This window comes from Notothenia rossii, assembly GCF_949606895.1.
Source record: "Notothenia rossii genome assembly, chromosome: 6".
In the NCBI taxonomy this organism is placed as follows: domain Eukaryota; kingdom Metazoa; phylum Chordata; class Actinopteri; order Perciformes; family Nototheniidae; genus Notothenia; species Notothenia rossii.
In genome coordinates this window covers 66,775,767-66,792,867 of record NC_136909.1, presented here as the reverse complement: position 1 = coordinate 66,792,867, position 17,101 = coordinate 66,775,767, and the positions used below count along the sequence as shown (strand labels likewise).

Genomic DNA, 17,101 nt, shown 5'->3' with positions numbered 1-17,101 from the left:
TTAAAATGTAACAAATAAAGAATCAAGTGCAAATCTGCAATAGCTAAAACCACTTTACCTAGATACTAATCTCCAGCCTCCTCGGGTAAAAACTGTGGTCCACAAAGGGAGGAAAAAATATTGCGGAAAGCAGCTAATGAGATCTAATTTTTACACTTTTAGTACACAATTAACGGTAATGATGATAGGTACTGATTTCCATTTAATTACGCTCGCTTGGTTTAATTAGGTCCCCGATCCCAGATTGATCAGTAATAGCATTAATGCAAACACTGTTCGACTTTAGGTCATTATTACCCACTCAACTGCCTAAAGATTATACAAAAAGACAGGAAGACATTAGCGGGGGGAAACATATGGAGGCAAAAATAGTTTTTTTTCTATGTTGGTAAGAAAAATGTGGTTGTATGATATCCTCAAAGAGCGTCTTTCCACTTCCAGGATAACAGCTGTTTGTTTGGTGTTTAATATTACCCTGCTTATATAAACTATACTTTTGTTAGAACTCAGTGACTCAGAACTCCTTTGAGACCGTCTGAATGCTAAGACAATAGTCGCGCCGGGGTACCTCATTGACACAGTGCTTCATGTGCAGACACCAAACAGTGTTAGAGCTCCATGCTGAATTTAAACTCACCGTGAGACCAGGAGGCAGCGCTGCAGCAGGGTGAGCTCCGGGTCTTGTAGCACGCTCTTCATATCACTGGGGAGCCAATCAGAGGCAGACAATCAGAACACAGCGAGCACCAATTACACTTCTCAGACACAGCGGGCCCAGCGTGGCTGTTACGGGAGATTCCCTTGTATTCGTCTACCCACACACTACATGCTTTCTGGGCCTGCTGTCTAAACATGAATCTGAGCGCAAGTGAAAACTTCATAAACGGAAACTATCAGCATCAGCATTAAAAAGCGCAATTACTCACTTAGACATGGCGTTGAGCTGCTCCTGGATCAGGCCTTTTATCTCGTCTTTCTCTGTGTAATCTCTGAAACAGAAGGGTCAAACTCACATGTCTCACTAAAATAAAACATGACCTGATATTAAAGGTGGGGTAGGTAATTCACTTCAGAAACACTTTTTGTTATATTCCATGGAATGCTCTTAACATCCCGATAGCAATGAATATATTAAATGCTTTGACAATAAATACATAAAATAAATTCATCTGTGGAAGTCTTGGCGCTGTAAAAAGCACGACCAATCATCTGAGCCGGCCCGGCTAAAATAACTGGATGGCCTACCTGCCTGTCAGCCTTCCATCTGTGCACAAACTTATCTCGTGCCCTCATTGGTCATGTGCGCGTTCGTGTGTGTTGGAGGAGGGGGTCTGTAAGGAAGTCTGACGGAAGGGGCAGATTTGTTCCAGTTGTGTACTTTCAAATTCTAGCGCACTCGAGCTGGTTTCTCCATTCTTACCTACCCTACCTTTAAAGGTCCCCTATTATACTCTTTTTCATCAGTATATTATAGGTCTCCATATATACAAAACATGTCTCTGAAGTGTTTGGCTCCAAATATCAAACAGATCGTGCATTGTAGCATCCCATAATCCCCTCTGTTTCAGCTCTGTTTCAAAAGTCTAAAGTCTAAAGATGGAAATAAGGAGCCACCCCCCACGCCCCTCTGAGAGATATTTGGTTAAAAAGAACACAGTGGTGCTCTAGGAGGAGATTCAGGTGATAAGGTGTAATAAAAACATTATGACATTACAAAGTGGCCAAAATCTTTTATGGGCAGCATTTTTTACTGTTTCTGGTAAGAGGGAGTTAAAATGCAGTTACATTTTAAGTCTGTGTAGATATAAATAAATGAAACCACTGGCCCATATCAATATGTTGCTCTGCTTCTTTAGGGAAACACGTTGATGCCAGTATTTGTTTTTAATTTGACAGCTGGTGTACTCAACATCAGTTCACAAAGTGAATTCAGACTTTACGTAGGTCTTATAAATAAATTAAAACGCATTGATCAACACTGGTATTGATGTTGAAGACTGGCACAGGGCATTTTGAGCTGTAAAAAAGCACTCTGCTCTCACAGTACTGCTTATAAAAGTTCTTAATCATGTCATGACTTGGATTTTTGTCTCTGGGCCACGCAGTGGGCTGCTATAGATTCTCCAAGTATTTATTTTTCCTGTGCATTTCCTGGGTCCTAAAACCACAGGTCAGATGAGGTAGAAAAACTTAAAATTGAAAACTTACACCGAGATCTTAAAAGGGGGTTATTTAAAAGTGGACACTTGTACGGTGAGTCACTCGGAGTTACATTACATTTTACATTACATGTCACTTGTTAGACGCTTTTATCCAAAGCGACTTACATACTCAACACTGTATACAATCCCCACAGGAGCAATTTGGGGTGAAGTGTCTTGCCCAGGGACACAACGAGATGCTGACTGCAGTGGGGTTTGAACCTGCGCCACACGCCGTTGATACTTACACTTGAGTGATGTCCATGGTGAAGGTTCCTGACCAGGGCTGCAGCAGGAGGAAGGTCTTGAGAGTGAGGGCAGCACGGGGCACCAGCAAGTAAGGACACCACACTGGATCTGAAAAATATTCACCCCATCAAAAGGAACATGCATATTGAAGAGGCCCTATTATGGTTCTTGGGGTTTCCCTTTCCTGTAATGTGGTGTATAGGTTTTTGTGCATATATATTATCTACAAAGGCTAAAATACGAAATGTCCCTCAAGAGGGAGTTTCCTTCCCACACATTCCTCCCCCTGCCTGAAACACCTCCATTGTAGTCCTTTGTTACTTGCGCGACATAGTGACATCACTACTACGTAAAGTTAACATGTCACAGTAGAGAAACAAAATACAAATATGAACCTGAAAATGGGCATTATAGGACCCCTTTAATGCCAACTTGAGTTGTAATACATCATGTGTCATTATGTCCTGCATTGTGTTATTGGATATATTTTTAATGAATTATTTCTTAAATAATAAGTCTTTATCCAACTCATTTCCCCAATCAAAATTCAATATGCACTTCTCTTTCCTTCCTTCCTTCCTCCACTAGCTCACCGGTCAGGTCCTGTTCATCCATGCGGTAGCTGGCGGACTTCATGGCCATCTCCAAAACTCGGATACAGCCGTCGTCAGAGGCCAGAACAACCTTGTCTGACGTGCACCAATCAATGTCCAGGACGCGGTAGTTCACGTTGCGCCCGATCCGCATGCTGCTCACCATTTGGACCTGCGAGAAGAGGAGGAGGGTCAAGATGCTCGAGCTGTCACTTTAAAGCTCATTTGAAAGCATGGGCAATAGCTCTAGGAAGATGGTGGGATATTAAATGTTTCTCAGCAGAATTTCAGAGGAGAAAGGAAGGAACTATATGGAAGGATTTTTGGATTCAACATAAACAGAGGATGTGTGTAACATTAAAGTAATTTATGTTGGGTAGGCTCAGTGGACAAACAGCCTTTATTCAGAACAAATCTCTTTCACTGGCTTTTTATGCGAGTCATTGCAGCCCGGCTGTCAGCAGAGCACTGGAGCATTTCCAAGATTTCTCCTGCTCCTCCCTCTCCACCCTCATTCTCCCCTGCTCCTCCCTCGCCTCCCTCATTCTCCCCTGCTCCTCCCTTCCTCCCTCTCCATCCCTTTCCAGCCATATTGCTCGCTTCCCTCTTCCGCTGGATCCATCTGTTGTCTGGCTTTTACGATTTGGGTCAAACATTTTTGTCTTATCTCAGCTCCCTTACAGAAAGACAATAGTGCTCCAGTGAGACCCTCTCCCTCCATCTCACACTAGTTAACTGGAGCATCTCTTGGTTGTGCAAATCCATCTGCTTTTCCATTTGTATACACAATGCTGCTGGGAAAGATCACACATATCTTGGTGTGGATATGGTATAAAAAAGAAAAATCCAGTCTGTGACATTAGATCATATGATGAACCGGAACGCACACTAGCCTTAGGGATTCTTAGATGAGGTGAAATGAAGACAGAGCAAAGAGAGGACTTTCTAGTTTGGGACGACTTTGGGGAAACAAAGTTAAAGAGGAGGCGAGGAAGCGTGTCGCACACAGGAAACAGGATCATCCATCCTGTTATGGTTGAGCTTATTTACACCACTGAAAAGGCTTTAAGCACTTGTGTATGTGTGCAGCGCATTGCAAAGATTCTTTAATATAAGAGTACAATTACAGTTATTACCACAGCGTTAGTTTGAGAGAGGACATTAGCGGAATATATTGCAACACAGTGCATAATGCTTCAGTGATTACACTGCTATGCAAACACATTTTTCTGCCATGGTTAATCTGTTTAAATGTTTGATATTCTCCTATTAACTTGCAGCACCTTGCAGATGTTTTACTCTTATCATGCAGTGCAGTCAGGTGATGCATGCTGGGAGTTTTTAGTTCTGTAGCCTCACCTCTTTGGTGTCCCAGACCTCTGCTCCATCTGTGTACATCACCAGCAGCTTCTGGTTGCCCTTTCCCGGGGCGAAGCGGATCTTCTTCACCCAGCCACGGTGTGTTGGTATTCCCCTGAAAGCATCAACAACTCGGGCATTGATTTTATTTTTGTATTGCCTCACCAAATGTATTTACTCACTCTTTAGTCAGAAATAAACAATAAGTATAGACAGTCGAGCCATGAATATTCTACAAGTTTGCTTTGGTCTTGATTAAAAAATCGAATGAATATATCAAAACTGAAAAAAGCCAAGAGAGGCAAGCAAGAAACATTCATTCAGATGATCTGCTCTCTAAACCTGATACAAACTGTTGATCTGACCTTCCACCTGTTTTTAAGTCATAAACAGGACTTAAGAACAGGTGGAAAAAGTTTTGCCAGGTTGAACTTTTAAATAGGTTTTTTGGTCCATAAAATGGAAATGTTCCTTTGTTATCTGAGGAACAGGTTGGAAATAAACTAACTTTGTGTTGTCTGTGAAAGCACGTAAAAGAAAAGCAGCCTACCATTGCCGAAATGAATATAACAACATAAAACACCTCCGTAAAACAAAACAACCTAGTGCAAATAAATGCTTTGGAAAAAGTGTAGGTAGTAATGCATGTACTGTAGGTACAATGTTATAGGTGTCTTAAAACCTTGGGCAATACAATCCTAGAGTTGATACCTGGACAAACGGGCTTTGAGGTCCCAGAAGTTGAGATTGCCGTCCACGTCCCCGAGCACCAGGGTGTCGCCTTTCCAAGCAATGCACGCGATACTACCCATACTGCCCTGCAACACAGAAGGGATGCACATATACAGTTAGAGAGGACAAAGTAGGAAGGGCTTTTACCCCTGCTAAATGATCATGTATTTAAAGACTGCTAATTATGTCAACTTAAAATAAAGAAATAATTAAAAACACCATCATTCCAATATATTGTCCAAATACCATCTGCTAAACTTTATAAATCTCATTGTGTTCTCATAAACTAAGAAATGTTTTTAGTGTTGATCGTTATCTGTGTACCAACCCAGGAACTGCAGATGCAAATTCATTTGAGCTATAATCTGGCATATAGTATATTGTCTCTCCCTGAGATGAATGTATTTGTATGCAAATAAAGACATAATAATAATACAAATCTATTAATAACTAAGAGTTTTGACAGCATGGCTTGATGGCGAACATCTTTCCTGTATGGTAATCTTCTATTATATAATATATATGCCGTTAATAACTGTGCAAGATATACCTGGCTGCTAAATCCTAAGAACTGTTATAGGATGTGTATTTTGTAAATTGTGTAACCTTTTATTTTTATAATATTTTTTATTATATTATAACTTTTTTTTAACTGTAATACTTTTTAATGCATGTAACATTATGTAACATAACATTAAGCTGTCTGTGGCTCTTTTTCTGCTGTAACAACGTACATCTCCCGTCTGTGGGACCAATAAAGGTATTCTGATTCAGATTCTGATTCTGATATAAAGAAACAAAATGATATAGTAGGAATTACACTGTCTAGTAGCGGTTACTGAAGTTGTACCCTACTAAGACAACCCGAAAAAAATCCATGTCATCCAAATCATCTTATACATGATTAGAGGAAGGACATAAAAAAATGCTGTTAACATGTCTTCTCTTTCAAATGGGTCGTTTAAAAAGTGCAATGCCAACAGCATATAAAAGGCCTTTTCCTTTAGCTATAACAACAACAACTCTCTAGCCAAGTGCTAAACAAGCACGACATCTGAGTTTAAGTAGGGCTGCGCAGCAAGACAGAGCGCTGATGTGAAGACATTTAGTGTCAGCTCTGCTTCAGTGTGTACCCAGTGGATAATAGGACCAAACTTTTTAGGGGAGAATCTGTCAGTTTCCTGACAGAGATATGAAGATCTTCTATCATTCTGAAAGGACTATAAACCTCCGGGCTATGCAAATCTGTGAGCGATGAATCTGCAGCCATCATGAAAAATACGGCTTTAAAAATCCTCCAGGTAAAGCTCCAGTGTCTGTCTGTGCTGTGTGTGTGAGGAGAAGGCCACACACTGGCTGTCAAGCTATCTAATCTGCTCCTCCGGAATAGACTTTAGTAGCATATTGGTTTTTATTTAGAAATACTGTATGCAGCAAGATGAATTTTTCCATCTTGAATACAAAAAATAAACAGAGACTGTTTGTGATAAGGCGTGAAATTGCACTTAGTATTTTGAGAGCAGTTGTAGGCAATCAAAGAAAAACAACAGAAGGTGCTGCTACTTTACATCATGACTCAGCTTGAAAACATTACAGGCAGTCCAAAAAAGGTTCCTGAACACAAAGACATCTTAAACAATAGCTTCAATGTTGGGGGGGGGGGGGGGGGGGATGGACGCTTGGGACAGTATAACAACACCTTTCTTTAATCAATTATAAAAAGCAACTTGTTTGGTGACACGACTACTTGCAAAGTAATCAAAATAAATCCTGTCTTCAGTAACAGCTTGTGTCTGTTTACCAGCTGGGCTGTTTAGCTGTCACAGCAAATTAATAGCTTTAGATGCCATTCAAGTAAATAAATACAGTAACATGTTCTTTCTTTTCCCCTGAGCCTGAGTCACGCTCTGAACCCGCCGAGAGAGCATGTGCAAAACAATATCTGGGACAACATGATGACACACTGATGACACACGCCAAATCACTGGCATTCAGGTAATCTGGTAAAAATGTAAAGCTGTAGAAGCTGTTGCACATGAGGATGCACACTTTTTATTATTCAGCCAACATGTATATCAACCCCCCCACACAAGATACACAAAATGAACCTGAATCACACAGAATATGGAGGGGGAATGATTGCTTTTACTCTATGGGGGAGGAACTTGTGCAGAGAAGAGGACGGTGTTACATCTTTGTGTACAGTAAGGATTAGCAGAACCACTGGGAATAGCTTTGAGCGAGGATGTGGATGACCTTGACAAAGTCCAGGAGGATATGAAGCTTAAGGAAACATAACAGTTGACACAGTCTGCGCACTCACATCAGGGGGAATCCTTGCACCATCCTTGACTGTGTTGCCCTCTACGGTGATGTGGTACACCTGCCCGTCAGTGTCCGTGAACACAAAGTGCTCCCTGGCTGAGATGGCCTGACTGGACTCTGACTTGCTCTCTGCGTCCTGCAGGAGACTGTGGAGGAGAAACATGACAGTGGTAATGTTTTACACTCTTTCAAATATTTCACATTTGAAAGAGTGTAAACCAGTTCTAGGCCAGTGATTTCCAACCACGGATTCTCGGGGGGGGAATGAAAGGATTGTAGAAAAGCTACAAGTCATTTCAATAAAAGATGATGCGAAAATTGCATAATATAATGGCTAATAGTTGACATAGTTAGCTAGAAGTAATGGATAAATTGACTTATTTGACCAAACTGACCAGGACATTGACAGTTAAACAGTCTGATCTCAATACTATGTACTTTTGTATAATGATTACTGTTAAATAGCATACAGTTTCAAATCAATTATTAGTTTGGAGCATGACTGGTGGCCTACTGTATGGTTGCTTAAATTAATCTCACATGAGTTGGGGATGGCTCTGAGTGAAGCCACATTTTTTTATGTCTGGGAAAAAAGTACTAGATTTTAGACTCCATTTTGGGAAGATGATAAAAGATAAGAAAGTCGTTTTGGAATAAGAAGGATTAACTGTTTGGGGGGGGCGTGGCATTGGGATATATATTTTTTTTAATCCTCTGGAGCAGAGGGAAGAGCTGTGGATTATTGTTATTGATTCGTGCATCAGTCTTTCTTAGGGTCAAAAACACTAAACTCACAACTTCAAAAGAAAGCGTTCAGTTTATTTAATAAAAGAGCACATGTTCAATGTGAAAAGTGACAGTAGATATAGATTAGTTGCAATTTGGTGCTATATATATATATATATATATATATATATATATTTTTTTTTTTTTAAATAAAAAATAAAAAAAACATCTGGAATTTCAGGGGGGGGCGCGGGGCTCCGTTGGCGGGGCGCAGCGCCCCTCCAAGGCAATGGTAGGGGAGACACTGCACACCGTTGAAGCTCTGACTCTGCCTGAGGTTTTTCTATCCTGGCAAAAGACTTCATAAAACTAAATTGTGAGATCTATAACGCCGACCTTATGACTGAGGATTCCACGATGCTCTGCTCAGCGTCTGACACGGTCTGCCGAGCCATGGCCTCCCTCGCTGCCATCTGCTTCTTCTTCAGGCTCTTCAGGTTGTGGGACGGGGACCACTCCTGATTAGACACACAGGGTATAGCAGTTACAGAATCACACCCAGACCCACACTCATTTTCTGGACTAACAACAGGCGAAAAGCAGACAGACAGAGACTGGAGGTAAGGAGGTGTGATTTGCATTCTGAGGAGCTGCTCACATAAATGAAGCTCAGGCCCGCAGGAGAGCAGCCTTCCTGTCTAACTGCTGGAGCACTGTGAATGCAGTCTGCTTGACTCGAGGTTGTAATCAATATGGAAATGAGACAGCAATACGAGGCTGGGGGAGGCCAGCATGTATTATTAAGGTTACTGCCGTTTTTTATTCGCGCTGTGGAGGATTTTACTGCCCCACTGTAAAGTTTGTCCAGCATAACTCTTCTTTTATGAGCATTTCTCTGGCCTAATGAAGCCGCTGCTTTTTGCTGAGCTTGGGAAAAATGTTCAGACTAATCTTTGAAATGGCCCTCTCCACAGCAAGACGGTATTATCACAAAGGAAAGAGTCAACAATGGGTGTTAAGACAACACCTTCAGTTTGTTTTGTTACAGTAAATATCCTAACTGGAGTTATGCAGCAGTGTATTTAAAGAAGCATAGCTAAACATGTTTTCTTTCTGTTTATATTTCAGTTTTATTGTTGCATTCTTCTCTTCTTTTTTTTACTAGCAACTCAGAATGGATCAAATAGTTTCATTATTATGTAGGTTCCTACCAGTGCAGTAACGGTGGGGAAGTTCTTAGCCATCTCCCGGAGAAGCGTCCCCGTCCTGGTGTCCCACAGCTCCAGAGGTTTGTCTCTGAACACAACCACCAGGTACTGCCTGAGGAAAAACATCACAAACACACACATTCAATCTCAAAACATATGCTGCCAAAGACCCCACTACAGGGTCTAAAAAGGCTTTTATAGGGTTATTTCTATATTGAAAAGGGCTGGTGACTTGGATATATTAAAGAGGACATATGATGCAAATGTTTAGGTTCATTTTGTTTGGTGCCTCTACTGTGACATGCTTTAATGTTCAAAAAGGTCTTTATTTCTCACTGTCTGTGATTCAGCACCTCTTTTCACCTTCTGTCTGAAACCAGAGCCCAGTCTGCTCTGATTGGTTAGCCGGCCGACTCGTTTGTGATTGGTCAACCGCTTTGAGATGTCCCATCCCTTAAAATATATGTATTTGAGAACTAGCCAATAGAAGCGTGAGTGTTACATAGTGATGTCACTAATTTAGGGAAGATTTGAGCCTTTGTAGACCATTTGCATGTACAAAAACCTATATAACACACTGCATGAAAGGGAAAAGCCCAGAGCATAATAGGGCCTCTTTAATGTTTGCTGGTGACTGTCACACATAAGTTATTGATGTGTCATATTGCCATCAAATTGATAGAATAGTTTCAGAAATGTGTTTACTATCCATAGTATAAAATACGTTTTAGATTATTTTCAACTATTTCTCAAAAGCGTAAATGCAACAATGATGAGTTTTTAAAACAATTCTTGCCATGTGTCCAACTTTTAAACCGCTTACCTACCCAGGATAAAGATCAGGCCAAGAAACAAGCTCTCCTTCTTGAAACATTTCAGAGAAGAAACTCAGAATTCAACACTGTGAAACACTGCAGCTACGGGCAGCTTCTCAGTGAGCTACGGTGTATGAAAACATGCGAACCTCTCTCTGTAACTCCATCCCCTGGCCCATGCTATTACAAGATTGTGATCTGTAGAGGCCTGGTTGAAAAGAAAAAGATAGAACCGATAAAAAAAGATATGATGCACTGCCCTGAAGTTATATCTTCTTGAACTTGATATGGTTTCAATACCCGCTTTGCTTTGTTCAGGGGCAACTTTTGCTGAATTACAACAGGCAATATAATTATATTATAAAGGCACATTACTCATATTAAAACTCCTAATTCCTATAACACAAGAGTGTTTCTAGGAGTTGAGGACAATAAGGCCAAGGTCCTCTCCTTTCTTCTTTGGATAAACAAATTATTAAAGTCTATTGTTGTTGATGTTATTCTTTATGCACCCTGGCACCCAATGCACAATAAAATAAAAATTAGTTGAATTGGTAAAACTACTTAAACTTCTATTTAGCATTTAGCTAAAACGCTAAGCTGTTGTAAGAGTAGCTTAAAGGAGCACTATTTTTTAATTTTTTTCCCTTTAATGTAGTGTTTTATAGGTTTTTGTGCATGTTAATATTCTGCAGTGGTTAAACCCCATCATTCCCATTTCCAGTTTCTCTCCCACACCCTGCAAGAAATACTTTGATGGGACTCCTTTGTTTATTTCCGTGACATAGTGACATCACTACCCAACACTCGCGCTACTATTGGCTGGCGCTCCAACACATTGTTCGTGGTAGGCTAATGGGGGGACATGTCCGACACATCTGTGAGCAGTTGATTAATCAAAACAGAGGCGGCCAGCTAACCAATCAGAACAGACTGGGCTCTGGTTTCAGACAGAGGGTGAAAAGAGGTGCTGAGAAAAATAAAGACCTTTTTAACTGACACACTCATGTCCGTTACACAGCAATATTTACCTACAGTTTATTAACATTACCATTATATTGCAGCTTGGATCATACAAGACCAAGTGAGGCTGTTGCAGCAACAGCCCTGAATGTGTTGAAATGAGAAGCAATGCGTTTCAAAAGCTCTAATATTTAACTTTTTATCCGTATGGGAAGTGTATTACTTGCATTTGTGAAGCAGATTGTAAGTGATACAATATACTATAGTATGTTCATGGCCATGACCTAGAGCATTGTATTCATCGCCTCCATAGCAAAGAAATGTAGGGAGTTTTGCTCTTCTTAGCAAAAGAGCAAAAATGCAATAGAAGGCAGAATATTCAAAGATGAACATTTTCAGCATAACACATTATACACCTACTTTGTAATTGATACACGGGGCTAAACAAGGTTGCTTGGCATTGTCAAATAGTGGTAGATACAGTGTGGGGCAAAAGAAGTTTGACCCCCACTTTGGGAATCCCTGCTCTAGAGCAGTGATGTTTTGGGGCTGTTGCTGGGCAACACAGACTTTCAACTCCTTCCAAAAAAATTCTATGGGGTTGAGATCTGGAGACTGGCTAGGCCACTCCAGGACCTTGAAATGCTTCTTATGAAGCCACTCCTTTGATGGTAGCCTTTGTTACTTTGGTCCCAGCTCTCTGCAGGTCATTGACTAGGTCCCCCCGTGTGGTTCTGGGATTTTTGCTCACCGTTCTTGTGATCATTTTGACCCCACGGGGTGAGATCTTGCGTGGAGTCCCAGATCGAGGGAGATTATCAGTGGTCTTGTATGTCTTCCATTTTCTAATAATTGCTCCCACAGTTGATTTCTTCACACCAAGCTGCTTACCTATTGCAGATTCAGTCTTCCCAGCCTGGTGCAGGTCTACAATTTTGTTTCTGGAGTCCTTTGACAGCTCTTTGGTCTTTGCCATAGTGGAGTTTGGAGTGTGACTGTTTGAGGTTGTGGACAGGTGTCTTTTATACTGATAACGAATTCAAACAGGTGCCATTAATACAGTTAACAAGTGGAGGACAGAGGAGGCTCTTAAAGAAGAAGTTATAGGTCTGTGAGAGCCAGAAATCTTGTTTGTTTGTTATTGACCAAATACTTAGTTTCCACCATAATTTTCAAATAAATTCTTTAAAAATCAGACAATGTGATTTTCTGGATTTTTTTTCTCATTCTGTCTCTCATAGTTGAGGTATACCTAGGATGAAAATGTCAGGCCTCTCATCTTTTTAAGTGGGAGAACTTGCACAATTGGTGGCTGACTAAATACTTTTTTGCCCCACTGTATGTGATATTCAGAGAAAGAATTCTGGTTATTTCGACACCTCGGAAAAAAAGCAAGCAAGAGCATCGCACCTTTTAACTTTGATATATTAAGAGACAAAAAGAGATAAAGAAGGAAAGGGATAACATTGTTCCAAGGTTATTGCAAGTAAGGTGAAGGAGTATGTGGGTGTAAATTGAATATATGTAAATGTACAGTTAGTGTTTGTGTCTCAGGTAAAAGCATTAGGAACGGTGATGCTTGGGATTGGTTTTACATGTGGAGGGGAGAGCCGACTTACTTGAGATGAGACACTTTCATCATCTCAATGGGTGGCTCGTCGTTTCCTCGCTCGCCTCTGAATGCAAAGCATCTGCCTGGAAATCACAACAGACAGAGAGAGGGAGAGGGGGGGGTTGTGAAAGAAAGCAGGACACGGTATCTTTCCTCACACCTGTGAAGAGACTGATTGATCTCATTTACATTTAGTGGCAGGGCATCCTGGTTTCATCTCTTTCGCCAGAGCGGAAAGAGCAAACTGCCGACAACTTATTCTCACCAGCTGCTTTAATCCCTGCTTTACATTTACGCAAAGTCGCCATCCACCGAGCTGACATTATGCAGGGCATCAAGGTGCCCCTTTAAACAAAACAAGAATAACCTTCAGAGCATCATATTTGCCAAAGGAAGTGCTGACCTGATTTTTGCTGAGGACACTCAGGAAGTTGGCCTGTTTAAAATGTGCAGAGCTGTCTGTGGGGAAGAGGGTGACCTCTAACAGTTTCCTCAGGACTGCAGTCGGTGTGTTCCAGAAGTGTTTGTAAATCGCTAGGCATATGGTGTAGAGGGAAATTGGGAGACTTGTGCAGCATTCGAGGCTAATGCTTTTCTTTTGAAACCAAAGGGTTGACACTCTTTAGCCTACACTTTTTAAAAACTGGTCAAATGTGCGTTTACAAAAAACAAACAAACATGTTAAGTCACATTTTTTCAATCGGCCGTATGCAATGAGAAGAGGCATGATTTTCACTACTATGGTTTCTATATTAATACTTTTTTTTTTCATTGATGACATTTAGATTCTTGTATTTTGCTAGATTAACACTTTACTGTTGATCATTATGACTTCTCTCTTAATATCTGTGCATTTTATTACTTTTAACATCCACATTTTTGTCGACTGCTTGTGAAGCACTTTGAGGGTGCGTTTGATTTGTTCGAAAGGTGCTATATATATAAAGTTTGATTGATTCCTTTATTTACTGCTGATGATTACTGGAAATAGGTTTTAAAGAGCTGAGCTGATGATCATCCACTAAATATAATGTGTAATTATCACTGTCACACATCATAAATATTTACTGTTTGTGAGGCAATGAAAACAGGGTTCACAACAACTTCAATCAATCAATCAATGTTTATTTATATAGCCCAATATCACAAATGTTACATTTGTCTCAGTGGTCTTCACAGTTTGTACAGAATATCAGTATGACAATATGACACCTGCTCAATACCAGCCTTCCCCGAGTTATTACAGCATACGGACACATCTTTTTTCTTAGATAACAAAAAAAGACTAGCAGCTATCATTTCTGCAGAGACCAGGTATCAGCACAATTTAGTAAGACGAGTGAGGAAGATGAGTTTCTATCCTGGAGTCTGAAATCTTATCAGAAAATGCTGTAAAGGGCACCAGTTGTCTGCATTGGTGGATTATACTATCAGCTGAAGAGGATTTAAGTACTCAACTTGCTACCTCGCAGTTCTAATTGAGAACTTGATCATGCAAAAACATACTCACCTTTCCTGAATAAATGAGAGGTATGAACCTACACTCAACAAACAGAAACTATATCCTGCAAATGTGGCATGGCAACTGAATGTAGTCTAGGTGCAGCAGGAATTTAAATGTTGGATAGTTGAATTGTCAATGTATACATCTTACATTAGAACATTCAATGAAATATATCTACAACATAAATAAGTAGGCTGAAGAAATATACCTCAAATGATTTCCTCGGTACAAATCATAATATTTTGGTTTTTACTTCTAAGTAGAGAAGATTTTGCAACATGTACATACTGTTGGACATCTTATGAGCAGTGGTGGAAGAAGAAATTAGATATTTTACTTAAGTAACAGAAGAATTACTATAGTCTTTTACTACTTAATTACAAGTTAAAGTCCTAATTATAAAAAGTGACCTAAATAGAAGAACAGACGTCATATCACTAAAATGTACTACATGTGTCCAAAGTAAAAGTAGTCAGTCTGCAAATTCTATAGCACATTTTGCAGTGTTAACATTCTTTATTATTCAGTTTCTATCAATAATAAATACATTCACTTGAATAACGTGCATATATAAAATGACAGTACTACATCATATAATGTGTTTTTATATGTAAAAGTACCTAGCTAACTATTAATGTTAAATAACTGTAATGAAGTGAAAATGCAAAATTTAGTGGAGCAAAAGTATATGTAGCATGGATTTAAACTACTCAAGTAAAGTGCAAGTATTTCAAAATTGTACTTAGGTTGAATACTTGAGTACATATACTTTGTTATATTAGACCACTGCTAATGAGCTCCTGAAAGGTGTATACAGTGGGGCAAAAAAGTATTTAGTCAGCCACCAATTGTGCAAGTTCTCCCACTTAAAAAGATGAGAGAGGCCTGTCATTTTCATCCTAGGTATACCTCAACTATGAGAGAAAAAAGGAGAAAAAAGAATCCAGAAAATCACATTGTCTGGTTTTTAAAGAATCTACCGGTATTTGCAAATTATGGTGGAAAATAAGTATTTGGTCACCTACAAACAAACAAGATTTATGGCTCTCACAGACCTGTAACTTCTTCTTTAAGAGCCTCCTCTGTCCTCCACTTGTTAACTGTATTAATGGCACCTGTTTGAACTCGTTATCAGTATAAAAGACACCTGTCCACAACCTCAAACAGTCACACTCCAAACTCCACTATGGCCAAGACCAAAGAGCTGTCAAAGGACACCAGAAACACAATTGTAGACCTGCACCAGGCTGGGAAGACTGAATCTGCAATAGGTAAGCAGCTTGGTGTGAAGAAATCAACTGTGAGCAATTATTAGAAAATGGAAGACATACAAGACCACTGATAATCTCCCTCGATCTGGGACTCCACGCAAGATCTCACCCCGTGGGGTCAAAATGATCACAAGAACGGTGAGCAAAAATCCCAGAACCACATGGGGGGACCTAGTCAATGGCCTGCAGAGAGCTGGGACCAAAGTAACAAAGGCTACCATCAGTAACACACTACGCCGCCAGGGACTCTAATCCTGCAGTGCCAGACGTGTCCCCCTGCTTAAGCCAGTACATGTCCAGGCCCGTCTTAAGTTTGCTAGAGAGCATTTAGATGATCCAGAAGAGGATTGGGAGAATGTCATATGGTCAGATGAAACCAAAATAGAAGGACGACTGATCCGTGTAAAGGAAAGAATGAATGGGGCCATGCATCGTGAGATTTTGAGTGACAACCTCCTTCCATCAGCAAGGGCATTGAAGATGAAACGTGGCTGGGTCTTTCAGCATGACAATGACCCCAAACACACCGCCCGGGCAACGAAGGAGTGGCTTCGTAAGAAGCATTTCAAGGTCCTGGAGTGTCCTAGCCAGTCTCCAGATCTCAACCCCATAGAAAATCTTTGGAGGGAGTTGAAAGTCCGTGTTGCCCAGCGACAGCCCCAAAACATCACTGCTCTAGAGGAGATCTGCATGGAGGAATGGGCCAAAATACCAGCAACAGTGTGTGAAAACCTTGTGAAGACTTACAGAAAACGTTTGACCTCTTTCATTGCCAACAAAGGGTATATAACAAAGTATTGAGATGAACTTTTGTTATTGACCAAATACTTATTTTCCACCATAAATTTCAAATAAATTCTTTAAAAATCAGACAATGTGATTTTCTGGATTTTTTTTTCTCATTTTGTCTCTCAAAGTTGAGGTGTACCTAGGATGAAAATTACAGGCCTCTCTCATCTTTTTAAGTGGGAGAAATTGCACAATTGGTGACTGACTAAATACTTTTTTGCCCCACTGTATGCTTCCCTGGCTGAACAAGTCCCAAACTAATGGTATCTCTGTATTAAACACACGGATCTTTTTCATTTCTCTGTAAATATGACCGCAATAAAAAGCATATTTACAAAAACGAAGAAGCAAACACAGAGCCTAAGAGCACCACCAGCAGACACATTTTCCGTTAAGACTCCTTAGAGGACTTCAGGCTCCTTAAAGAATTCTAACTTCCAAGAAAAAAAATACATAAATAATGTTAATGTGTGTTGGAACGTGTAACGCCTGTAACCAAAGCTAATGCAGGGGACTGTTAACTTTGATGACTTAGGTGCTCTAGAGAAGGTCATTAAGAGGTGATTTACCCTCATCATTGTTCTGAATGAACTGGGGATGAAGGCTATGTTACCCAAACATTATAGAGACCATATTTTTAGGGACGATTAACAATTCTGTAGCCATTAAAAGATTGTTTAAGGTTGAGTTAAATGAGGTGCTTATCCATTGTTGGTGTATTATCTACAATACTGTAGGTGGCAATGGGCACAAA

At 40.2% G+C, this 17,101-nt stretch overlaps 1 protein-coding gene across 4 annotated transcripts in view; it reads right to left on the bottom strand.

Annotated features, from left to right (window-relative positions):
- wdr11 (WD repeat domain 11) overlaps positions 1-17,101 on the bottom strand; it is an 82,732-nt gene that overhangs the window by 16,655 nt on the left and 48,976 nt on the right. For all 4 annotated transcript variants that reach the window (XM_079690621.1, XM_079690622.1, XM_079690623.1 and 1 more), the window contains 10 exons: positions 12,791-12,866; positions 9,397-9,505; positions 8,582-8,703; positions 7,458-7,605; positions 5,114-5,220; positions 4,403-4,517; positions 3,044-3,215; positions 2,450-2,558; positions 927-989; positions 638-703 (listed from right to left, as the gene is read on the bottom strand). In XM_079690621.1, the coding sequence (XP_079546747.1) occupies positions 638-703; positions 927-989; positions 2,450-2,558; positions 3,044-3,215; positions 4,403-4,517; positions 5,114-5,220; positions 7,458-7,605; positions 8,582-8,703; positions 9,397-9,505; positions 12,791-12,866 (1,087 nt within the window). The remainder of the gene's footprint in view (positions 1-637; positions 704-926; positions 990-2,449; positions 2,559-3,043; positions 3,216-4,402; positions 4,518-5,113; positions 5,221-7,457; positions 7,606-8,581; positions 8,704-9,396; positions 9,506-12,790; positions 12,867-17,101) is intronic.